A 26,029-nucleotide genomic window follows, 5' to 3' on the forward strand; every position below is an offset into this window, starting at 1 on the left:
ACAGAATGACAAAGTACCTTGACTGCTATCCTCCTCTGTGCTGCTGAAATCATCCTCATAGTAGGTGTTTGAATCTGTTGAAGCACTGGCATCACTGCTGACTGAGCCCTTCCTCTGGCGTTGGAGAACACAAGCCTGATGGAAGTTTAAACAGTCGAAATGATCATCCATTCTATTTTTTCCAATTACCGGTACGCTCTTTTCATTCATTTAGATTAGAACCCAGACAAACAAACCATTGTGTCTTTTACTGAGAATCAACTTTCCTGTGTTACTATCAATTGTTTTACCAGTGCAGTATTCTACACTTCTGGATGCCAAATTTTCATTTGAAAGTCACACTGCACTCTTAAAATACCAATACATTTGAAAATTGTCATTTATCAAAATGAAATAAAGTAAATCCTAAACGTGTTAAACTAAGGGCAGTTGATTCATGCACAGCATTTCCTGATCATTTGTTTTCTTCTAAGCAAAAGTTCTATTCGCAATAGTAACAAACGATAACAAGCAAAAATGCAAAACAGATATGTAGTGACTTTACCTTTTTGTAGGAGGTGGAGAGGAGGGTGAACAGCAGATTGGTCAGGGGCACAGAGTCAATGAGCCTTTGGACTCTCTGGATGGAAGTGCTCTGTGCCATGATGCTAAGCTCGGCTGGTGGGCCGTCACTCGCCCAACCCTGCTGATGACAGAGCAAAGGAACTGGACTGAGAAAAATTGACATAGAATGTGTGTTCATTTTGCAAATATTTGGCAAGATACATGAAATAGCTTATCAGTTGAACTGCTACTGTATGAAAGCAGATGTAATACCGTAAATAATGTGTTTGCATCTCCTTCATTATAAGGCATGGAATATGAGATCAAATCATGTCATTGACTGTCATGGAAGCACCGAAGAGTTTATATGTCCTGCTGTAGTTTTATGGCTGCAATCGCTATAATAATATATGTGGCAATTTATACAGTGATATTTGCCAAATTTATAAAAGATAGTGTGCGTTTATTTTAGTTGCCTGATTTACCCGGTGTAGAGCTTCGACTTGCAGATCCTGAAAAAGTGAAGTCAAAAGTTTGATGGCATGGTTTGCCAAGATAACAGACAAAACGCCAAACCCTTGGTGCCTTCAGGAAAAGAAAACAGACGTTAAAAATAGACAATAAAAAAGAAGGTAAAATGAATGAATGACATGAAATCTTTATTCATGCCATTGACTACGCAGCACAATGAAATTACATTTACACCCAACTACTATGGGCCCCTCGAAACGATCCACACACATCCAGTCCATTCTCCTTATTTTGTCTGGACCAGGACTTGAACCATCAACTCTCCGTTTCACAACTAATTGAGTTTTACATTAGTATTACACTAGTGCAGCTTTTTCAAAAAATAAATAAGCGCTACGACACCAGAATATACCATTTGTGCCCCTGAATAAATTTTAAATGTACAGTAAGTTAATAAATTGCATTCCAAAAGGAAGAAACGTTTAAATAAAGGCTTGTCTTTGGTCTTGGAAAAATGTGCAGCCATTACAGGGATTTAAATGCATTAACCTTTACTAATGAATTAGAAACATACAATTAATGGGTGATAGAAATTTAACCTTATTTCAGTTAAATGCTAATTACCCTTTGCCAGGACCAAGTTTGGGTGATCCTGCTGCATCCTTGGTGCGTGCAGCAATATCCCGGACACGCAGGGCAGCCAGGGGATCCTTTTCCTTCCCCTTATCTGCCAGAGCGGTGGGGCTCAGGTTAAGAATCAAGTACAGGCTGTTCAGAAGGCACCAGGCTCCAAGCAGCTGGAAGTTCTGATAATGCTGCAGTAAAAATAGAGAACTATAAATAAATGTACATTTATTACAAAAAAAAAAAAACCCCATTGAAATCAGAAAGCATATGAGAGACAGTCATTTTATAGTCAGAGATATTGGAATTGTATTTGTTTTTATTGTTGCATTACCACTTACCTCTCCTCCAGCTCTACGAGAGTTGCTGATGGCTTGACCAATCATTTCATAGATCTCCAGCTGGATCCAACACAGATTTTTAACATGTTACCATTTCAAATATGCTGTGTCTCATCAGAACGCACGTGTCACCGAGACAATCAACATTCATTGACTTTCTTTTAAACTTTCAATTTGAGGTAATGACAAATCAAAGTGAGAAAAAAAAATCAAGAACAATTTCATTCGGCATCTCCCAAAAGTCAACATACAAGATAAAGAACGGTTCCAGTTTGGAACCTCACAACGTTTCATAACACACAAACACAGTGAGAATGTTGTACTTAAAATACTCACACATTTCTGGACGATTGTGGCTGCGTCATTTTCATAGTCCTCCTCTTTAGTAGCAGTGGAAGCAGAGCGAATCTGTAAGCCACTACCGACCTGCAGAATGGCCATGCAAGTGGCCACGCTAACACCTAAACAGGTTACGACATGAATTGCAACAGTTACAAATGTAAATCAAATCTACTGAAATATAATAGTGAAAAAAGAAGATGTTGTTCCCGCCCCATCTAAGAGGTTTAAGGCAGCTTTAATCCCAAAACAGAATATTTTCTTGTTGGATTTACTCAAAGCTTTAACCTACCAGCATAGAGACAGCTCAAAGCCAGCACAGTCATATCGAGTAGTCTCCCTGGTGTCAGTGGCTCCAGTACAGGCAGGGAGAGTGTGTCAAGAGCCATGGTTACATCAATCACCAATGAATGAAACCTGGGAGTGGTTTCATGAAGGACATTTTTAATTTACAGTTTGGAAGCAAATACCAGTCATCTAATATTCTAGCGTCGACATGTGTTTCTCATGCGTTAACGCATTATTACTTGCCCTATAAAACAATTTGAAATGTAACATTAATGATGGTAAAATATGCCATATTCTGATCCAAGGCATAAATTTAAGAAAATTACCCGTTGCGGACAGCAGTGGCATCAGCCACTGTAGCAGGCATGATAAAGAAAGAGTTGGCAGACACAGCATCCTGGAAACGGTTGATATAGCGAAGAAAGTAGGGCAGGTTGAGGCACACTCGTAGCAACTTCTCAGACCCACCTAGAAATACAAGTTATGGTAACAAATTACATGACAAAATCCTTGACCTCGCAGAGGCTTCACACAGAGAAATAGTACACAGATACTATCAGAGTAACAACCTGCGCGTTTTTCGACCGGCCCATAAGACATTTGTTACCCAGCCACACTGCGGGACAAGGTTGGAGACCACCGCATAAAAATACATCCCATTTTGTACTTGGCCGACTTAAGTTCATTCTGATTTACAACCAGGTGGTCGGAACCGATCTCGGTCGTGTCTCTGATAGTACTTGTATTTGTGCTTTGTACATTTAATGACCAGACAAATAAATGGATTACAATGATGGATATTTACGCAAAAAAAAGCATTAAGAAATGTATTTAAGAATTCATTATATTCAGCAACTCGGTTTGATTGAGATATAAAAGAAATCTCTTTTGTTTGTGGAATCAAACAACCACTCACCAAGTTCTTGTAAGCTTGAAACATTCTGAGAGACAAAGGCATTCTTCAATTTGGACTGAATGGCTTGATCTGTAGTTTGGTCATCGCATTCACTTTCAGCCTATAAAAAGTAACAATGAATGATTATGATTATTAATTGCAACAAGAAATACAGTCTAAAAACAGCTGGATTTCATTTGCAGCAAATACAATTCAAATGTAATCATTTTTAATTCATCTTCAGTATTAACGAAACAGGGAACAGCAAGAAGCAGCAAGTGATGCTGCACCTTGATGAGAGAGCAGGACGGGCAGCAGGATAGGTGGAGTGTAACACTTGCCTGCGTGTGTGCTGCTGATGGTGAGGCCAAGATGGTGGTAAGGTCAGGGTTAAAAACTGAAGTTAGCTGATTGAAGAAGTTCATTTGCACTTCCTTCTGTCGAAGTTCCGGGTTCACAGCACTGGGCAGCTCCTTCTGATCTTCCACTATTAAAAGAGCAAGGAACAACTTTTCTTAAGATTTCAAAAACACTTGTTTTGTCAAGTTTTACTAAACACAAATTCCAACAATATCACAATATATTATATACAAAAAAAAAATCAAAATTAAAAAGTCAATAGCAAATATTAGCCTGAATAAGAATGCTTTTTAGGTTTCAAATCACTGAAAAAAGTTAATAACTGCTGTCCTTTTTCTGAAAAATAAATGAAACCACTCTACTGTCAGCAGCGGTATGCGATGGTGATTGAAGTATTGTTCAACTTAAAACTGTCCACTTTGGGACACTCACCATCTGAAAGGGTCTTGACTGTTTGAGGCAACTTGGCAGATTTCATCATAGCAGTGAACGTTATAATTTCTGTGCGATCTAGTCTGCTGCAGCCAGTACAAAGTCCCTTTATTAGAAGGATCAGGTGTTTCTGTAGGAAACATAGCAACATTTTGTCCATGACTTCTCATATCTCCTGTCAAGACAGTCTCCAGTGCAGTTTGTTTCTCTTACCTGGGATACTGCACATGCCTCATCTGGGTTCTCCAAGCGTAACAATGAGAACTCAATCAAGACCTTGCATGCTGCAGCAACTGAAAGCAGCTGATTCCTCGGTACTAAAGAGCAAAAGCAAAAAACGTGTTGACTGGAAGAAATAACATTGAGCATTGAACATTTCATACTTCTTAAGCAAAGAAAAGAAAAAAGATACGTACTTTGGCCACATACTGTGGTAATGTAGTGTGCAGAGAGCGCCACAAAAGAAGAGTAGAAAGGCTCATACTGCTTGTCATGGTGAAGGATGTCCGATTCACTGCAAATGACAAGGAGAGTATTTCATTATATATGAACTGACATTAAACAACTTTGTAGGATTTCTTTTGAAGACGAAAGGGAGAGACGGAGAGGGAGAGTATCATTCATTACCCTCGCCGAAGAGGAGGCGAGGGTATTGCAATTGGGTCCGTCTGTCTGTCTGTCTGTTTGTCTGTCCGCGCGCATAACTCAAAAACTAGTAACCCAATCGACTTGAAATTTTTACACACTTTGACTCATTGTATTTTGTCACCTGGGATAACCATATAGCAGTTAATTATGCTGGTGACTGAGCTTAGCGTATTAGTTAACCTAAAACACACAGCTGTGGTGTCGGTTTCTCCCAGTAGAACTCAGTTGTACTTTCCAGCACTGGTATGACATGTAAAAGCTAACAACAGATGTGCTCTGATCAGATACTTCCAGCCAGAATTGAGGAAGTCAGTTCACTGTTAGAATGAATCTGTAAGAGGGATGTGCAACTTGTGTTCTTTCTTTTCTTCATCTTTAGAGAAATTATAAACCACACTGCAACTTTCCTGTGCCACCATCAACATCAAGTTCAAACTATTCCCTCTTCCCAATAGCACTAAATCAATAATTCTTTCTAACATTATAAAACACAACATTCCTGTTCTTCAAGTTCAAATACTCCCAAAACAAGCCAAATTACGGTTGACTGAGTCAACATCCATTTAATGGAGGAAAACACTCCTGAGAACACAACCTGACCTAGAACAATCAGTAAAACAGCATCAATACTATTTTCCAGGTTCAGTTTCTGATCTCTGCTGCTTTTAAAAAAAAGGAATACAGCAAACGATGTGAAGGCTTTATTTTCTTTCTTCACATCATGTGGTCTGCAGATGCTTCACATCAAAAGTGCCAAACTAGTTTTGCAGCACTCACTCCATCTAATTTAGATCTCAAACTGAGGGTTCTGAAAACTATGGAATGGGCAAGCAAAATGTTCCTGTATGTTTATCAGCCCAGCTCCATTTGAAAAGTAAACACGAGTCTGTGGGAAATACTATTGCTCGTATTCTTCACGTTAGATGTTACTTCAGAGGATGAAACGTGCGAACATGACAGAAAAGCTTTCCACTTAAAAACGTATCAAATGTAAGAAGTAAGCCGACCCTGCCTACTTCTAGCACTGACAGTCATACCGATAGTAGAGTTAACGTGACTGGATTTATTTATTGGCATTTCCACTTTCGACAGAATAGCAAGCTCCACATTCAAACGACATTTTATTGAGCCGATTTAAGTTGATCGAGGTAGTCTACACTTTGGACCGGCCATTTCATCGCTGCGTTATCCAGTCCGTTTAGAAGGCCCTTTAGTTAGCTTGCAGGCTAATTGTTGTGTAAGCTAGCTAATGATGAAGCAACATTTCAAGACGCTGTACTGCGACGTCCATTGATGTACAAACAGCAAGGCCATTACTGCAAACGCCTGATAAGATACTATCCATGATAAACCAAAATGCATTTTGAATAAGTTAGCACGTGAGTAGATGCCAGTGCAGCTTAAGATCAAGTAGCTTGGTAGCCACCAATGTTAGCTAAACCAGTGGTGTTTCACGTCAAAAGCTAAGTTAGCAAGACTGCTAACTCTTGGGTGGGGACAGCCGGTGCTGCGCGAAGGGCAAAACAGAATTTGATGACAAGAAGCCGGTTACCTGTTTATTATAGACCCAATAAGCTGCGGTATCTCTTTCGTTTCAAAAGCGGTGTACGAAGCTGATAAAAGCGGCCGTACTGCCGCTGTCCATTCGTGCTCCCCATCGCCTCCGCTTGACGCCATCTTGAAATCCCATTGACAAAACCTCGCTGTTGGAAGGTGCACAGTCTACTACACTTTACCCATTACCGGTAAGTCTTCAAAAGTATGGAAGCAAATCTGTACTAAAATCAAAATGCACTAACATAATGCTTTATAATTTTCAGAATATAGGTGCATTTTTTTGACTCATAAATAAAATTAGTATTACATCTCTAAAGTTTGGCCTGATGGTGGTGATAGAGGACAGGTCAAGGTTTCATTATCAAGGGTTTATTTATGTAATGAACAAATAAACAAAGTCCCTGACACAATTTTCTATAACTTATTTTCTGGAGGTAAATGTCAGATTGACTAAGTGTCAGATTGACCCCAATAATAAAATGTCTTAGTAATATTTGAGGGGGAACAGGAGGGTTAAACCCACTGCAATACATATATTGAAGCGCAGGGGGCGCTACCTGTCAGTAATATAACATAAAAGTGCAGTCCACTTCCGTTTCCGCTTCATGAAGAGCAAAGCAACTGCTGCAATGGCAAAGCTGAATTCCTTATATCTTGCATTTGTTGTCTTATGTGTTACTGTCGACGCTGTGTTTGAGGATCAAGTTGGAAAATTTGACTGGTAAAAGGAATTTTGAGAATGATGACATATGTTTGCTATTTGGAGTCGTAATTTAATATGGTTATGCTATTGCTAGTGCTTGTGACTGAGTAGCTGCGACCCGGTTGACTTTTTCTTGGAAGAGCATAATAAGAATATCAAATTTCAAGCAAGAATATTTACTTGCATAAATACCGCAGGTACTGGCACGTTATTCATGATTGCAACTTTACGTTTCGCGTCATTGGATGTAGCTTCGTTTCATGTGATTACAATTTTTCTCAAACATAAGTATGACCAGTCAGATAATAATTAATAAAATAATGAGTGTTTTATTTCAGCTCTCTCAATCTCTCTCTGTGATTACTGCTCTTATGAAACAGGAATTTAGTCAGTGTCATTAATTGGTTGACCTTGTAGCCTTTTTTGTCCTGATCTGATTCACAGGAGGCAGCAATATGTGGGCAAGGTTCGTTTTTCCCATTTCGATACATATATGCAGTCATCGAAAAAGGTTCTTCTCGCCACAGAGAAAAATATTTTTGCAGCAGTCAATACAAGGACTGGAGACCTCTGTGAGTGTTTGGTCTGTATGTTGGAATTGAACATTCTACTGATAGTGGACATGCAATGTTTTTGATATTTATGCAATGTCTGTTACAGTCTGGCGACATGTAGATAAGACTGGACCCGAGGGCAACATCGATGCTCTTCTTCAACATGGACAAGGTGATTTTATCATTGTGGTGAATTGTAGATTTTATTTTGGATAATTAAAGCAGCCGACTTGTCAAACTGTTCTTGTCTCTTCTAGATGCCTTAGTGATTGTTGGTAATGGCCGTCTCTTGCGATCCTGGGAGATAAATGTTGGTGCTTTGAATTGGGAGATTGTTCTTGACTCTGGAAGGTGATTATTCTCTTGAGTGCTGTTTATTTGTTTTAGAAGTGTCTTTAATTTGATTACATGCTGACTGTATTTATTATTCATTTCAGTTTCCAAGCTGCATCTTTAATTGGACAGCAAGACAATGTGAAACATGTTGCTGTGCTGAAGAAAAATGTTGTTTCTCTCCACTATCTCTCAAATGGTCATCAAAAATGGATAGAAAATCTCCCAGAAAGGCAAGTGACTGTTTTTTAGCGCTGTTGCCTCACAGGAAGAAGGTACCGGGTGCGACTCCTATCCGTGTGGAGTTTGTATGGTCTCCCCGTGTCCACGTGGGTTTTCTGCAGGTTTTCCGTTTTTTTAACACCGCTAAAGACACGCAATTTAGATGAATTGATTACCGGTACTCAAAATTATCCGTAGTTTGTGAATGGTTGTTTGTCACCGTGCGGCCCCGTGATGCGCTGGCGACGCGTCCGGGATGTACGCAGCCTCTCGCCCATAGCAAGCTTGGTTAGGCTCTGGTAGACCCGTGACCCACAAAGCGGAAAAGCAGCTATAGATGCGATGAATGAAAACAAATACCGGTACAAAAAAACATTTCAGGAATGTCTTATGTACATATTCAAATGCCAAAATTCCAGTCAAACACTAGCAAATGTGTTTGTTTTGTATAAGTTGTAATTTGAAGCATTAAAATGAGGCTGAGAATGGAATCCGTTGCGTTTAAGCAGCAGAAAGTCAGTATTTTGAAAATGGTCTGTCTTTCTGTCTCTGCAGTGAAAGCGTGGATTATCAGGCTCTGTATTCCGGGGGAGATGGTGAAGTTTATACGCTGGGAGTTGTTCCCCATTCCCACATGGCTATTGTTGTTTACAGTGCAGAGGATGGTGAGATTATCAAACAGGTAATTTTGATCAAATATAATGGAATACAGAATGTTGTATAAATCCTCAATACTTTTTTATTTTAATAGCAAGCATAATATTAGACACCGTAGCTGATGTTAGCAGTTTTTTGATTCACAGAAATGTTTCCATTTGCTTGGGTTGTCTTCAGATCTCTGTTGACGCTCCGTGGCTGTCCAACATTCCGTCCAGCTGTGCTGTGATTGGCAACGGGATGCTGACATGCGTGGATCCTGTAGCCGTATCTCTGTATATGTTGGACTTGAATGAAGAGTCACGGATGACCCAAATCCCACTTCAGGTATCCGCAGAAGATAAACGACAACAAAAAATGTATTTTGAAAGATAAATATTTTTCTCATGTTCTGTTGTATTTCGTGGAATTGTATCTCTCTACCTGAGTACACACATTTGACACTTTTCTGCTTCTTAGACCCTCGGACTTGAAGTCACACCAGACTTCCACCCAGTTCTGGTGTCCACCCAGCCCAACCAAGCCCGGCAGCCGCTGTCTGAGTTTTTTCTTCAGCTTGGACCTGAACATTACGCGCTTCTCCAGCTCAGCAATGGGGAGATTGTTACGCTGAGAGATTTCGAGCCCGTATGTGTCTGTACTTGTACATGATCGAGATTATGACAAATAAGATGTAGAATATTTTGTTGCTTGTAACATTTCATCCAAAAATGTCAGCTATATCTTGGTGGTGGTTGTTGTTTTTTTCCCCATAGGCCATGCTGGTTTCCTTTGCTGCTGCTGGAGAGAAGACGGTTGCTGCTGTTATGGCGCCCAAAAACCAAACGGTGAGTGAAGGTAGAATCGGATTTCTATCTTGTGAATTACTGTAGATCGGTACAGTATTTGTGGGCTTAATGTGTGCTTCTCATGTTGATCTGGATGAACAGTTTAAAGTTGTTTGTTTTTTTAAGTTGATGTTTGAGAACAGAGTTGGAGAGATTCTATATTGTAAGCTAAATTCGCGACTGTTTTTCTTAAGAATGATGCCATTTTTAACTACCGGCACTGTGAAATATATGATGGTCTGTTTTCTTACCTATAGGCCTGCAGCCTAAACCTCTACAGTGCAGAAACTGGACGCAGGCTACTAGACACAACACTGATTTTTAATTTGGACCCAAATGGTGGGAAACCTGAGAAAGTGAGTCTAAATCTGGCTTAAGTCAAGTCAGAGAGAAGAAGCTGACTAACATTATTTACTTTTAGAGAATATCAGTTTAGTTTTGGTGATGTGCTCTGCATGACGAGCATTATTATCTTTACAGAGTTCACATATGCATGTTTTTTTTTCTTCATTATAATAAGTATTTTCTATCTTCCAGCTATACGTACAGGCATTCCTGAAGAAAGATGATGCTGTTGGTTACAGGGTCATGGTTCAGACAGAGGATCACACGCTCACTTTCCTACAACAGCCAGGTACGGATGGCAAAGTCAGTTAGTGTGTTTTCTTTCTCTTCATTCTTTTTCCAAAGAGACACCAAAGAATGCATTTTAAAATCTGAATAATGAGCAAAAACTAACAGACAAAATAGGTTTTCATTGTTTGTTTGCCCCCCCCCTCCCTGTGAATTGGCCTGAAAAATGCTTTCCCTTTTTATCATGAAATGACATGGTGAAGGGATTTGCACGTGGTGCTCACGCCTCCCAAACTTCAACACCTGCCACATTTAGCCAGTCACCCCCATGAGGCTGCCATTTAATATGTCGTCCCGCTCATCAGGACTGACGCAACACATGAAGGCCATGTTATTTTGAGGCGTGTGTCAGCAGGTGGTTGTTGAAAGACAGTTTATCTCTCCAAGGTGCAAAGAGACTGGCCGGCCATGCTCTGCCCCATGATAGCCGAGGGGTATTCCACTTTTTAATCATTAGACGCGTTGCCAACGTGTGACTGAGAGCAGAAAACAGACAAGAAACAAAATAATGCTTTTCACAATGTTCACATAATCTTGTCTGTTCCATGAGAACGAGAAGGTGAAAATGTGTTTCGCATCTTAAACTCATGGAAAGCATCGGCTCAAGCGGCATATCGTCACAGGGTGTCTCAAGTTGCATAAATGATGGCAGAAGAATAATGAATCTTGTTTTCCAGGGCGTGTAATGTGGACGAGAGAGGAGGCCCTCTCCGATGTGGTCACGATGGAAATGGTGGATCTGCCCCTCACAGGAACTCAGGCTGAGCTGGAGGGAGAGTTCGGCAAAAAAGCTGGTAAATGTCGACCTCGACTCCTTTTGCTTGTTTCTGTCTCCCACCTTTCCAACTTTAACTCTAAACCCTGCTGGGCTTTTATGTAAATTATTTCATTGCATGCTTAGTTGTTCTGTATTGTTTGAGCTTTACCAAGACCCTGAAGGCAGTGGTCTAATTCCTAACCGCCGCAGTAGTTTGTCATTGTTTTCCACGAATGCACAACTAATAAATCCCATTATTGGATGCTTTTACGTTCAGCCTGAAGTTTCTTAACCTACACTGTGGATTTCTTGTTGTTAACTGATGCCAGGATGTGTTTGCTGCTGTTGGCTTCACTGTTTTCTGCTTTTGTCTGGTTTTTTATTGCTGCGCTTGGACTCAGCCATTCAAGGTAATATTCTGCTTTTGGTCAATACAGCGTGATTTAATAGGCTCTCCAGTTGTCTGTGTAGTTCTCAGTCATTCATTCATAGATTTAGTGACACCCACAGCCACAATACTAGAGGGAGCACAAACAACAACCTGATTACACCCTCCTATGAGACAAACGTGGGTAAATCATCTTTTTACAATACTGCCCCCCCAAGGGTGGAACTGTTTGACTCCTGCCCTCAAAACATGCACCTCTTTGGCCTCCTTCAAAACGGCCCTAAAAATTCACCTTTCGGGGGGGGGGGGTGGATTTATGTACTAAGGACTTCCAACAGAAACAAGACTGCAAGGGCTTTTTTGAAATGCTCCTCTTAGACAGGATGTTCGACTGTACTTGTACTGTAATACATGCTACTGGTTGACTGTACTTGTACTCTAACATTCTATCTAATAAATATATTCATCATCATCAGGCCGAGGTAAAGCAAGAAGAGTTCTTCTTGCTCTCCTGTTGTTGGCTGAAAATCCAGCAGACAATTATTTTAGCCAAGCATTGATAGAACTGCTTCATTCACGATATGATATAAGATGAAGAACAAGCATTGAACATACTATATTAATACTGTAGCATACACCTGTACCAATATTGTCTAGTAAGCCATTGTTCTCAAATGGTGTGTTCTTCTCCTCATGCCTCCAGATGGCCTGTTGGCCATGGTGATAAAGCGGCTCTCCTCTCAGCTCATCTTGCTGCAGGCGTGGGTCTCCCACCTCTGGAAGTTGTTCTACGACGCACGACAGCCTCGCAGCCAAGTTAAAAATGAGGTGACAATTGAGAACCTCTCAAGAGACGAGTTCAACCTGCAGAAGATGATGGTTATGGTTACTGCGTCAGGAAAGGTACGAGATTAGCGCCTTGCCCTCACTGTTTGCTGAAGCTCTGGGAGTGATCGGTATGAAGAGCTGTGCAATGCTTGCTCCTCCATTTTGTCTGTGGTCAAAAGTGTAATGAAACATTACTAATCTTAAACGCTGGGTTTTTTCCGGTACAGTTGACCTTCTTTTTGTCTTTCTTATTAAGCTGTTTGGGATTGACAGCAAGACCGGCAGTATTGTATGGAAGCACTACCTGGAGAACATCCCATCCAGCGCAGCCTTCAAGCTAATGGTGCAGCGGACGACTGCGCACTTTCCTCATCCGCCACAGTGCACATTGCTCATCAAAGACAAGGTATAAAATAACCGTAGTTTTGAGCTGGGATTTAAAGGCCTTAGTGTTGGCAGTCAGGAAAGATCTAAAGGGCCGTTGAAGCCAGTGACCTCACTCTGAAATCAGCTGATCCTACCTGACACAGAATGGCGCTTTAAAAGAGCTGGAATTAAGAAGCATGTCGAAAGATGAGTACCGGTAGCTTTTCTGCTAAAGTGTTGCCGGATGCGAAAACACTGGTCGGACCTCTGGAGACGTAGAGAAGGTCTGTATTTATTTGTGTCTTGTATTTATAGGAGACGGGCTTGGCCTCGCTCCACGTATTTAATCCCATCTTCGGAAAGCGGAGTCACATCTCTCCACCCGCTCTGCCTCAGCCAATACTTCAGTCACTTCTGCTGCCTCTCATGGACCAGGATTATGCTAAGGTCTTGCTTCTGGTTGATGACCAGTACAAGGTCAGTGATGGGGAAACCCTCTCGCATGCCATGTCAGCGTTCTGAGTGATGAATCGAAACACACACACCTGTTGTGTTGTGTCTTGACGCTATTGATTTCTTCACACATCCACGTATGACCGGGCTCCTTAAGGCTGTCTCATGCTACATCTGCACAGCGCAGCGCAGCACAGACCTGTAGAATTGGATTGCACTGTTAACTTCTATTTAGGCAAGACATGCAGGAATGACTTGTAAGAATTATATTCCCCCTTTTTTTTTGCCACAGGTTACTGCTTTTCCTTCGACTAAGAACGTGCTGCAGCAGCTTCAGGAGATGGCCTCATCCATATTCTTCTATCTCGTTGATGCCAGTCAGGGAAGACTTTCTGGCTACAGGCTTCAAACGGTAAATTATTTCAAGGCTCACAGATCAAACATTTTCGATTGGCCGTGCTCGGCTATTTGTTGCCGTTGCGACAACAATGGATGCTGTATTTCATTCATAAATGATGATTCTAGATTTCACTGATTGGGGGGGGGGGAAAGTCATCATAAATGATTAGAACTGTTATTCAGTAAATGATTTATGAACAATAGTAGTTCAAACTACTACTACTGTATTTTCTTACACAACAAATCAACGTTCTCCACTTCACCTTGTCCTTTGCATCGTCCTCCCCAACACCAGCCACTCTCATGTCCTCCCTCACTACGTCCATGTATCTTCTCCTGGGTCGACCTCTAGCCCTGTTCCCTGGCAGCTCCATCCTCAGCATCCTACCGATGTCGTTACTGAACAATAATAGTTCAAACGATCTTAAAATATTCAGAGTACAGTCTGTGTCTTGTTTCAGTTCTGAATTTAATTTGAATCACAGACAGCCGCTTGGCAAAAAGATTAACTCTGGACTGTCGTGTTTGTCATAGGACTTGTCAACCGTGCTGATCTGGGAGGCTTTCCTGCCAACTGAAGTGCAGAAGATTGTCACCATCAAAGGGAAAAGGCCCAATGAGCATGTGCACTCGCAGGGCAGAGTCATGGGAGACCGGAGCGTCCTCTACAAGGTATCATGACTTCCTCTGTAACTATGCTACTGTTGTGGTTTGTTGATAAATCATTGCTGCTCTTATTGCCACTGGATTTAGTCAGTGAAGTCCTGACTTGGCTCTTTCCCACATCAGTCACAAATGCAGTCCCTCTTCATCCTGACGTAGGCTAAATGATCATTTCCGTTTCTCCAGTGAATATTACATCCTCTCCACTGACCAAAGTAGAATTAAGCCGTGTTTTCCCTGAGTTTTCCCACTCAATGCACGGAACAGGATGAACAACATGCTCGTCTTTCATTGGTCCAGTAGAAAAAAAAACAGTTGAGGGAAAATGGGTCAATGAAAACATGATGACTCATCGCAAAGGGACAGGGAATGTTCAGTCATCTGTCCACTGGGCATTATTGGAAGTATGGCTCAGTGTGTCGTCGCACTGACAGAAGGTATCGTAACGGTCATGATGATTTAATTTCTTGTAGGATTTCTTCTCTCAGACTGATAAAGCAACATCATAACATTCATATGTTATATTCAAATTGTTGTTAGTCAATCCTGTGCATTAAATGGGATTGGTAATGCTGTCAATATTGGTACTATTTCATATTATTTTTAATTCATCCTTGTGTAATCCACACATAATAAATACTTCACACATTTAGCCATCGGGGGGGGGGGACTAAAGCTCTTAGGCGTGTTGCAAGTGGTCGGAGAATGCGACTAGAGGTTTGTGCCCCTGCAAAAGAAAACTTTGCTCAAGATGTTTGTTTTTTTGTTTGTTTTCTTTCTGAAAGTATCTAAACCCCAATCTGCTGGCTGTGGTGACGGAGAGCACCGATTTACATCAGGAGCGAAGCTTCGTTGGGATCCTCTTGATTGATGGCGTGACCGGTCGTATCATCCACGAGGCTGTTCAGAGAAAGGCCAGAGGGCCGGTGCATGTAGTGCACTCTGAAAACTGGGTGGTGGTGAGTTATGCATGGCTACAGTCACTGTAGGGGGGGGGGCGGAGGGGGAGGTCCACATGTTCTCGCTACTGAATGAATCCTCTTTGTGATCAACTCCGCAGTATGAATACTGGAGCACCAAGTCTCGCAGGAATGAGTTCTCTGTCATCGAACTCTATGAGGGAATGGACCTCTACAACAGCACCATGTTTAGCTCGCTGGATCGGCCGTATGCTCCTCAGGTGCTTCAGCAGTCTTACATCTTCCCCTCCTCCATTTCGGCCGTGGAGGCCACGCTGACCGAGAAGGGCATCACCAGCCGCCATCTGCTCAGTAAGTTCCGGCGAGCTCCCGGGGATTAGCCTGAAGTTTTAAGAATTTCACTTATCCTTTAAGTATCTGAGAGTAACCAACTGAAATCCCTTCTGTTCTGCCTGTTTTAAATATTTCTCTGCCGGTTTTTTCACAGTTGGCTTGCAATCCGGAGGGATTTTGTCGTTGCCCAAGATGTTCCTTGACCCCCGTAGGCCTGAAATAATTTCTGAGCAAAGCCGGTGAGTCTTTTAATCAGGATTAAATTTAAGCATTTCGGTTGCCTTTCAGTTGACCTAATGGGATAGGTTCTAGCGCAACCCAGTAATGGAAAATAGATCCACTTTGATCTTGAATCAAAACCTGTACTTGATGTTCAGTGAGGAGAACCTGATACCGTATGCACCAGAGCTGCTGATCCGGACGGAGTGGTTCATCAACTACAACCAGACTGTAGCCAGAGTGCGAGGGATTTACACTGCCCCCTCTGGCCTGGAGTCTACCTGCCTGGTGAGTAGCCATTGTGACACGCATTACAGATTCATGCGGATGGTAGACTTTGTAAGTTTGCTTTATTTTAAAATGGTTTTATATAATTGAGTCTTGAGGGGTTTTGTATTCATATCACTGTCGGAATCTTGCTTTTTCTATTCATCTAAGATTTTAATAACTAATCTTGATTTACAGTATCAGTATTTCATAGTTGCTCGTCATCCATAGTCAAAGGGTAAAGAGCCATCCAAAAGGAGGATAACTTTAGGATGTGGATATATTTAAGTAATTTGAATGAAGGCAGTCAGAATCAGGTTTATTTGCTGACTCCAGCTTTAAATTGCTCTAAATACTCCCATAATGATGCAATAAAAAAAAAAATGGCACCAAAACAGGTGTTGGTAGAGTTGATGCATTTTTCAGTGCTACCTTTTTCTTTGCAGGTGGTGGCTTACGGTCTGGACATCTACCAGACACGGGTCTATCCCTCAAAGCAATTTGACGTTTTAAAAGACGACTATGACTACATGCTGATCAGTAGCGTTCTCTTCGTGCTTTTCTTTGCCACCATGATCAGCAAACGCCTGGCAGAGGTAAAACTACTCAACCGGGCCTGGCGGTAAAAATGACGACCAAGCAAAACATCTTAACCCCCATCTCTGACAGCCGTGGCGCTGCCCAAAGGAACTCAGCCCAAAGAGATGAGATGGCTGGGGGGGGAAACCTGTAGAAGAGTGCAGGTCAAAGTTCAACACGGCCCATCTGGGACTGCAGGGGTGGGGGGGCAATGAAAGGAGGGATAGTAAAGGTTTTAATATGTTTTAACTTATTTTGGAAGCACAAGATATTGCCATTGCTGAATTAACTGTTTTGTTTGTGCGAGGTCATTTTGGGTAAGTGTTTAACATAAATAATTGAAAACAGACTTGCATTGAATCAACTATGGCCTTTGCAAATTGCTGCACATGAACATTTAGATACTTTGAGTTTTTTTCCAAGATATTCCTTGTGACATTTCTGCATCATTAGAATGTTCCAATGAGGAGCGATAACATGGAGGTCAGAGAAAAGGGAGACGGACGAGGTGGTGTTTGCTGCCGTGGTAAAGTCGTACGGTTTGCACTTTCAGCCTGCTGAGTCAATGATGCGTGAATACCTTGTAGGTTGAATGACAAATGAAGTGTGAAGAGACACTGTGGCATGGACAGAAATTGGTTATTGAAGACTCCGCCTCCAACGGTCATCACCAGCATTTGTTTTCTGTGCATCACTCATCCAGCAGCTCGTGTTTCTGGACACTTTCGCTCCACTGTCAGCTGTTGATACTCAATTAAATTGTCTCACAACTCCAATTTGTGGTTTTTGTTTTCCAGTAGAAATGATGTCGTGCAGTCTCCCAAAATGCTCATCAGTGCTGCTAGAATGAGTATGGGCAGAAATGTTGTTGACATTTCTCAAGTGAACAGTGTTCTAATTGCACGTTGACCAGGATTATGTTCAGGATAATATGCTAACGTACCTGCCTGATGCGCATGACAAGATATGTTCTGAAAAATACCAGTAAAATTGATCAAAAACACTTACGTAATCATGTTAGTAATGAATGATTCATTCTACTTGGTAGCTATTTTATTGTCTAGATTACAAATGTTTTATCTTGCCTATGAAGCCTGTTTTTTTTTTATTGTGTGGGATACACAGGAACAAAATACAGAGGGGAAAAATAACACTGAGCCAATAATAGAATTAATAAGTTATTTAATTTTTAAATAGATTGAAGTAAAACTTTACAAGGATTTACTCGACGCATGAACTTTGCCTTTGCTTGGGCGAAAATAATCTTCATGAGAACTTGCAACCTGTTAGAATTTCACACCGAGGCTGTAAACGTGTCTGCACCTAAAGGCGTAAACATAGCATGATTTCAATGCGACACACAAAACACCGCATTACGACATCTCTGGTTCTGTTGACTATTTTCTTTTTAGTATATGTACACATAATTTAACAAATCATTCCGATTACATTTGTGAACTGATCATGATTAAAAAATAAAGCCTGCTCTTCTACACTCGTAATGACTCGTGTGTTCATTTGTGTATATATATAAAAAAATATATTTTTTGACCATTAAAGGGTTAAAGCGGGTTTTAGTCGGGATTCTGCTGACGGGGCTGCTCTTCCAATAAGTTAAACGACAACATAGAACATGAGAACTCACCGCTGAAATAACAGGAAGTACTTCCTGGATGGGTGTAGCTCGGTGTGATTGATGTTTAAAATACGTTTCTGATAGCTGAAAAAAATGAAATACACTTAAATGACCTTGATCACGAAAAGAAATAGATACAGAAGATGAAGTGTTGTCTTGTGTTTTGCATTAATGTGAGAATGATTAGGTAAAACATTAAAGATTTCAAGCAGCATTGTCATCTAGATGAACTCACATGGGATCAACAGATTAGTACAAGCCCAGCTTGTAATTACAGTAATTAGTAACTGAAAATACTTAGAGGAGGTAAATGGTTCTCCATTACTACTACTTAAACTTGAGGTTTGCGGTATTTTCTAAAAAAAATAAATAAATACTGACCGGTAAAAGTGTTCACTTAGAAACAGGCAAAATTCTCTGTGACGTAACGCGAACGCTTGAAATGTATCAGTAACACAATAAATCTGTAGACGCGAATGTAGTCCTTTAAGATGTCAGACAATGAATGGTAAAGTTTCAAATTGTGACAGGAGTGAGAGTCTTCATCTGTGCTGCCACACGCGACCGTTTCCCGTCCTCGTCGGCTCGCTCAGGAGTCTGTCTCGCCTGTCCGAGTGGCCCGGTCGGCCCGGTGGGAGGAGGATGTAGTGTGTGTTGCTGGTCTGTCTCCCGTCCTTTAAAATGGGAACGATGCAGGGAGTAACCTGGGTGGCTGTTGGCGCGCTTTCGCTCTGCTGTCTCTGCAACGCCTTGCTCACATATTTGGGGTTAGCGGCAAAACTCTGTGTGGCCGGCATCACGCCGTTGATATAAATCGGGAGGCTTTTGGGGCTCGGCGTGCGTGGTGGGCATGGTGGGATTAAGGGGACCCTTGGGGGAATTTTGGGAGGCTTGTCCTCCTCGATCGCACTCACAGTCTTGAAGAGAGCAGCAGACTTTGGTGGGATGGGGACGCGAGGAGGGACTAGAGGCTTGTCAGTAGGGCAGCTTGAGCTGCTGGAGAGAGGCTGGGAATCAGGGCCAGCAGAGGAGAATGGATGGGTGGAGGGTTGATGTTGGTCTTTGCTGCCCAAGTTATTTGGCATGACATGCTGGGGGTCCTCTCTCTGCAGAGCCAGTGTCCAGATGTCTCTTCCCGGCCAAGAGAAAGCCACGGAGCCAAACCCAGCACCACCGGCCGGCAGCAAGCTCTCCTGGAAGGCATAATTGACTTGGCCGCAGTCTTTGTTCGCACCCCTGCAAATGGCCTTGGGGCAGCTTTTGGGCAAAAGGCGGCGCCGGTCACTGGTGAAAAACTCCACCTCGCTGTCGGCCGCCTCATCAGACATCATCTCCTCGGGCTCGGGCAGAGGCGGCAGGGGTTTGGCCCCTCTCTGATGACCCCCAAACACGGTCTGTTTCTGTGGAGAAGGGACCACCTGGTCGCCCTCCTGGGCCCGCAGAACGTTGCCTGATGTTTGGTTGAAGGTATCCGAATAGAAAGGAGATAAGGAGATGGAGGTGTTGCCTGGGAGACAGGGAAATCATCAAGCATTAAAAAAAAAAAAAAAAAACTTGTCCTAAATTACCGAGCAGCCAGTTGCTGTTGCTTGGTTACGCAAGGTTTTTCTATCACTGTTGCTTCCTTTAGTGCAGAAACAACTCTCAGAGGAAGAAACATGGAAAACAACTTGCACTGAGAAAAAAACACTTAACTCAAGAGCAGTGACAGTGGAGGAGGGGGAAATACCAGGGGGGGGCTGCCCACTCAAAAGCACCTCCTGTTTAGCTGACGGTATCACACAGGAAACTAGAGTTAAGACTTCTTGAAAACAGTCCTTTAACTTTTAATCAGCCACAACACCCGGATTAACACGGGAATCGTCATTATCTCCGGAGCAGGCTGTAATCTGAACAGAGCTTCCCATGAAACATCCGATGTGCCCCAGACTGCAGGAACAGCTGGTGACCCCCCCCCCCCCCCCCACCTTTACCCAGGGCTCCTCTGCTACACAGCTTAGTGATGTCAGCCTCACCTGAACTACACTGAACCAGCAGCAGACAGTCCGGCTACTGTACACCGACACAAATGCATTTCATTTTATTAATAACTACAAAATGAAGACGAATCACTTTGGTGCGCTAAATTCCACCAAGATTTCCAATCTTAAATCTGGAAACGTGAGATTACCGTAATTATCTTAATTTAAAGTTGTTTAGTAGTTAAGTATGCCTAATTATTCATATTTCTAGATTGGAGCAAGTTATTCATTAAAATAAGTCAAATGAATTTGATGCATGGACAGATAATGTCATTAATATCCCCTTTTTCTCAAGTTAAGTGTTTATTTCCTGTATTTGAGCGGCAGTTGTTTGTTTCCTGTGTATGTTCCCCTCAATTTCAGTGTTTAAAAGTTAATTCTAATAAAAGCCACAAAAACCATTACAAGCACTGTGTCTTTCTACTTAGGCTGAAATAATTTGATAAAAAAACAACAACAGTTGTGTGGATCAATATCCACACAAATTACAAGGTAAAAGACTCACAGCTGAATTCATTGGTGCCTTGCTGCTGAGGCTCCATCAGGTTGTGTTCCATGTCAGCACTCAGGCCAAAGCACATCCTGTAAAGCAAAATATGTTGAGAAATCCAACGTTCTGTTCTTCTTTTTCTTTCTGCTTGTCCCATTAGGGGTCGCCACAGCAAATCAACGTTCTCCACTTCACCCTGTCCTTTGCATCGTCCTCCCCAACACCAGCCACTCTCAGTCCTCCCTCACTACGTCCATGTATCTTCTCCTGGGTCGACCTCTATAGCCCTGTTCCCTGGCAGTTCCATCCTCAGCATCCTTCTACCGATAGGGACTATATCGGTAGAAGGATGCTGAGGATGGAACAGCATGTTCATCTCCGCCACTTCACACTCTCCTTTATGGTATATGCAGTGGAACCTCGGTTCTCGATTGACTCAGTAGTCGAACAAGTCGGAAATGGAGTCGAAAATGGAGTTTAAAATGCCTCGAACGTCAGACAGATTTTCAGAGCATCCAATATTATTATATTATTTTTCCATAACACTGATACAAAGTAAATAGTGGAAAAAAGGACCCCTCTTCGTTTGCTTTTTCCTACTGTCATCATTTTCAGTCTTAGCTAATCCACTTTTAAAGGTCTTAAAATGGAGGCTGCTCCATGTTGTAAAGCTTAATATATTATTTAACCTTGCTCAATAAATTAGCTTCATCAAGGACTGAACAAAGTGGATGATTCATTCTGTTCGATGGCCATGAAACAACCGCTACGTCTGACAGTATTCCTTTAGGATGCGGTCATCAGGACCGGAACTTGTTGATTTTTCTGTTTATACATGAAAAACGTTTGTTTAGTGCTAATTATTTCATTTGAAATCTCCAAGGACAACGCTCTTGATATTGTGTGTTGAAATTTAAAGCAATGCTTTTATGGTCATACACAAAATGACGTCATACGGACACCATGTTTGTTCCTGTGTTAGTGTTGTTTACAAACCTGTTCAGGTCACGCCGTCCCCAGAAGTTGTTCTGACTCCCGGCCATGTTGTGGCAGCAGCCGCGTTCTTAAAGAGCGTGAAGGTCTGTTCGGTGTTGGTCCACACATCCAGCACAGGTCAGCTCCATCAAACCCATCACCGCTTCAATGGCACAAGCTGCAGGAGACAAACCGACAGGGGACGCATGCTTTCACATCTTAGAACAGCAGGTGTGTCAGAATTAGGCTCTAAGCTAAAAACAACAACAACAACAAAAAACATGGAAAAACTTTACAACAGTTTGCTTTTGCATTACATCACTGCTCTAGGGAATATAAACGGTGGACATCTGGAGCACATCCCTGTCCAGCACACCGCACAGCATGAACCTACCCTTACAGGCAGGTCAAAGGTCAGGACAGCTGCTCCACAACAAACCCTTAAGAGACCATTAAATCATTTCAGGAGGCTGTGGCAGACGCCATCGGTGTCTCGTAGCGGTTCCAGCTTGAGGCCATTGCTATCATGAGCGGGGTATTGCACACGTTCTGGATCAAATGTGGGAGGACGGCAGCACTCCTCAGCCTCCTTCCTCCTGTGACCGTGAAGCTCTGCAGTATCCGCCCTTCCAACAGGGACTACTTGTCCAGCATTCCTGTGATGCTCTCAGACACACCAGCACTGAATGCATCGAAGGGAGGCACATACGCACTTTAGAATAAGTGGGTTTGGTTTTTAGATGAAGATATATTTTAGTTTGTTCTGTCCTTAATCATTCTAAAGTATAATTTAAGAAAGCTACTACTACCACTACTGTACCTATGGCTTGTCCCGTCAGGGGTCGCCACAGCAAATCAACCTTCTCCACTTCACCCTGTCCTTTGCATCGTCCTCCACAACACCAGCCACTCTCAGTTCTCCCTCACTACGTCCATGTATCTTCTCCTCGTCCTCTTGCTCTGTTCCCTGGCAGTTCCATCCTCAGCATCCTTCTACTGATATAGTCCCTGTCTCTCCTCTGGACATGTCCAATCCATCGAAGTCCGGTCTCTCTGACCTTGTCCCCAAAACGTCTAACCTTCACTGTCCCTCTTACTGTCTCATTTCTAATCCTATCCAACCTGGTCACTCCCAAGGAGAACCTCAGCCAACTTCATCTTCATCTCCTCCACTTCTAGCTCCGCCTCCTGTCTTTTCCTCAGAGGCCGTCCATCATGGCTGTCCTCACTACTGTCTTGTCCTCTATCTTCTTTAGGTCTATTCCTTGTGCTTCAGTCTTTGTGATCATATCCTAAATGTTAAACGCCGCTAATCATCTTCAGTTTAAAGATGGTTACTGTCTGGAGAACTAAACCACATCGAGCTTTACCTGCTAACCACTAATTAGTAACCCGGCCCGCTTACTCCGAGGGAAGGTTATAATTTTCTATCCCACTGCAATCATATCCTTCAAGTCCTACATTGTTTCGTGGCACTAGAATTTCTAGAGAAAATGTGGGAAGCAAACAACGCAAAGCATGCATAACGCAACAAAAAAACAAACACCACAAACAAAGCAGATGACCCATACTCCCATTTGAATATTTATGCCATCCCTAAAACAACCGAGTGTTCCGTCATTTCCGCTGGCGAGCCTCGGCGATGGAAGATGCTGAACAATTATGAATTCTACCAGCGAGCACTCAGCGTCCATGAATGGAGGCACTCTCAGGATTGAATGGGCCTTTGTGTCGCTTTGGTGCGCAGCAAAGCCCGGCCTGAAAAGACGAGTGAACTCTCCCATGAGGTTGAGACTGAAGACACGCCATGGCGACAAGCAGACGTGGCCAAAGCATCAGCCCTGTGCCGCAAATCCCCTCCAGGAGGACTTTGTCCACTGGCACAGATGAATAGAGGAGCCGGAGGCTAAAAAACAGCTTGTTTATCTCATGCAGGAGCCTTGATGGGTCGTCCTTGGCTGTTCCCACTTCACTCTTTCCAGGCAATAGGCCATTCACTAGACCGTAACAAATGATTAATTATGGTGCCGTCATAAAGTATGTGCTTTCCATCACCTAATTGCTACATGCTGTAAACTGAACTGGCTAAGTAACGCTCACAGCTTAACAGGCATGGGTGGCTAGACATCTAACTAAATGCCTTCCTCATAAATACTTCCACCACAACATTAACAGGCTGTCAGCCGAAAAGATGCAGTCATATGCGACGGAGACCACTTTGCAACATCAGCATTTGAAGAAGATATATTTAACCTATTGGGTTCAAATGAGTCACATGTGACGGGGCCAGACCTGATGAAGCTCAAAAAACCTTCCACTGATTAGGAGGATTATACACATGGTGACAAAATGTTGAACTGACCAAGCCTTGAAGCGTGTGCTGAATGAAAAAAGGAAAAAAGTAAACTTCCTGAAGGGTTATCTTCCAAATCTAGATCGGTAACTTTTTGAGATTTGTTCAATTTTACACCTAACTGAATCATTTTTGAATAACCCTGCTAACAAAAAAGAAGCAAACTTCTGAAAACAACTTCCTTATGGATCTCTTATCAGTTTCGAGGTAATAATATGCAAGAATTCAATTCACACATTTTACATAAAGAAGAAAATTGCAGCGTGCATATATATATATATATATAAATTGTTATTTTACTCTGTTAATTTTAAATATTGATTAGATTTTGTTTTTACTCTATGTTGTAAGAGTTCTTGTCCTTGCTCTGCCCTCTACCCAACTTTTTAATCCAAATTGTTTAGTATGATGTGAAAAATAAAACATTTGAATCTGAATCTTTAAATGCAGAATAAACTGTGGGACTGATTAAATTGACATTTTTTGGTGGCAGATACATAGTCCTAAAGATTCATTGAACTTCCTGTAGTAAATTTAACATATTTAATTAATAATATACATTATCAGATCATTTGTTAATAATTTATTTGATAGTTATTATTTCTATTTAGTTCCACCATTCTTTTGATTGGCCTAGATTGAGTCTCTCCAGCGCCGACTAGCGGCGGACTATGGAACAACCTGTCAGTCCGGGACACCCATCCCGCTTCGCTCGGCGGAGACCGGAGAGTTCAAGAACCGGTAGAAAAGTCTGCCTCACGGGTCACACCTTAGTACAAGTCCACACTGTGTGACATAAATTCACCCACAAACAGTACAATTCCAGATTTTCCAATGTTTTAAAGGAGAATATGAAAGTCATCCCCCAGTAAGTTTGAACCTCCGTCGGTCTTCTCGCGTATAAAGTACTCCTGTGAGGAGAGACTATTCATCGCTGGAGTCTTTCTATGATTTTAAATAAACAAGCTTACGTCACACATGACAACCATCAAGATATTTTAAGTGATTCAAATCTTAGTTTTAATTCATATTATACATTCTTGTCGAGGCTCAACGGAAGGACGTCTTACCGCTGGACCATCACGTGAAGCCGGCTTTGGCAGACCGGTGCCCGGTCCGGTGTGTGAAAGTGCGGCTCGTTGGTACGCGTTACCGGCCCAGGTAGGAATGCACCATGTGCGACCTCCATCCACCGTCAACAAAGCTGGGAGGTGAAGCTCATTGAGTCTGTGACGCGGGTTTCCACATCCCCTTATAAACGCATCAGCGCCCAGCGCATGTTAATGTAGCTCCGCCCAAGTCCGGCCGCGAATGTACTAATCCTACGATGACGATACAATGTCCCGCCCCGTTCTCTGTCTGATTGGCAGATCCCAATAGCCCTTATTCCGTTGTATCCAATCATCGCTCATCGCAGATGACACGCTCCAATTCAACCAATCAGGGCAACAACTGCTAGCGAATCAAGACAGAGTAGGGCGGGGTCATGCTTCACCGTAGTAAGATATGAAATTTATTCAAGAAATAGGCCACTCGTTTAGGTGTTTTACTTGAAAAATGAACTTTGCGACTAATTCTCTCGCATATTTTTTACAGTTATATTTGTATCAGTCAGATGAATATATCCCAAAGGCACTGGTTGCTCTCCAGATATATTATAAAGGAATTAAACAATATATGGGTACTATTGTTCGTAATCAAACAACAAAACATGTATAAATATATATATATAGTCCCTTTTTTGCAAGTTGAAATGAATAATAATTCGTTCTTAATAGTAGTTCTTTAGTCCTACTTTTAGGTATACCAAAGATTCAAACTAAAAATATGCAGATTTGAATATTATCATTGTAAACCAGAGAAGAAGTTCTCCTGGATTTTCCCTTAAAAACGGGAGTCAAATAACCACCAGTTATCAATATCGGCAGACACTCACTTCAGGTGCAGTTCTTATC

The 26,029-nt window shown here is 42.1% G+C and overlaps 2 protein-coding genes across 2 annotated transcripts in view; one reads left to right on the top strand and one right to left on the bottom strand.

The window, feature by feature from the left end:
- ubr4 (ubiquitin protein ligase E3 component n-recognin 4) overlaps positions 1-6,623 on the bottom strand; it is a 44,664-nt gene extending 38,041 nt beyond the window's left edge. The window contains exons 1-14 of the mRNA XM_068751537.1: positions 6,494-6,623; positions 4,710-4,807; positions 4,507-4,610; positions 4,294-4,423; positions 3,843-3,988; positions 3,523-3,622; positions 2,933-3,074; positions 2,611-2,735; positions 2,316-2,440; positions 1,980-2,039; positions 1,639-1,829; positions 1,029-1,128; positions 545-682; positions 18-135 (exon numbers count right to left, since the gene is read on the bottom strand). Of these exons, the coding sequence (XP_068607638.1) occupies positions 18-135; positions 545-682; positions 1,029-1,128; positions 1,639-1,829; positions 1,980-2,039; positions 2,316-2,440; positions 2,611-2,735; positions 2,933-3,074; positions 3,523-3,622; positions 3,843-3,988; positions 4,294-4,423; positions 4,507-4,610; positions 4,710-4,807; positions 6,494-6,618 (1,702 nt within the window). The 5' untranslated portion in view covers positions 6,619-6,623. The remainder of the gene's footprint in view (positions 1-17; positions 136-544; positions 683-1,028; positions 1,129-1,638; positions 1,830-1,979; positions 2,040-2,315; positions 2,441-2,610; positions 2,736-2,932; positions 3,075-3,522; positions 3,623-3,842; positions 3,989-4,293; positions 4,424-4,506; positions 4,611-4,709; positions 4,808-6,493) is intronic.
- Positions 6,624-7,127: 504 nt separating this feature from the next.
- On the top strand, positions 7,128-18,256 carry emc1 (ER membrane protein complex subunit 1). The gene is made up of 22 exons (XM_068744965.1): positions 7,128-7,219; positions 7,646-7,773; positions 7,862-7,927; positions 8,013-8,106; positions 8,193-8,321; positions 8,866-8,992; positions 9,145-9,294; positions 9,427-9,594; positions 9,723-9,794; positions 10,052-10,150; positions 10,332-10,428; positions 11,105-11,221; positions 12,276-12,475; positions 12,657-12,806; positions 13,082-13,243; positions 13,512-13,631; positions 14,153-14,290; positions 15,067-15,240; positions 15,342-15,552; positions 15,689-15,773; positions 15,912-16,041; positions 16,467-18,256. The coding sequence occupies exons 1-22, from the start codon at positions 7,128-7,130 to the stop codon at positions 16,644-16,646; spliced, it is 2,889 nt and encodes a 962-aa protein (XP_068601066.1). The 3' UTR covers positions 16,647-18,256.
- The last annotated feature ends 7,773 nt before the right edge of the window (positions 18,257-26,029 follow it).

This window comes from Brachionichthys hirsutus, chromosome 2 (genome assembly GCF_040956055.1).
Source record: "Brachionichthys hirsutus isolate HB-005 chromosome 2, CSIRO-AGI_Bhir_v1, whole genome shotgun sequence".
Taxonomy (NCBI): Eukaryota; Metazoa; Chordata; class Actinopteri; order Lophiiformes; family Brachionichthyidae; genus Brachionichthys; species Brachionichthys hirsutus.

Excerpts from the sequence above, each read along its gene's own strand:
- emc1 (XM_068744965.1), top strand. The coding sequence starts at position 7,128 with ATGGCAAAGCTGAATTCCTTATATCTTGCATTTGTTGTCTTATGTGTT. Across the intron at positions 7,928-8,012 it reads TCTTCTTCAACATGGACAAG|ATGCCTTAGTGATTGTTGGT; the intron begins GTGATTTTATCA and ends TGTCTCTTCTAG. Across the intron at positions 13,244-13,511 it reads TGGTTGATGACCAGTACAAG|GTTACTGCTTTTCCTTCGAC; the intron begins GTCAGTGATGGG and ends TTTTTGCCACAG.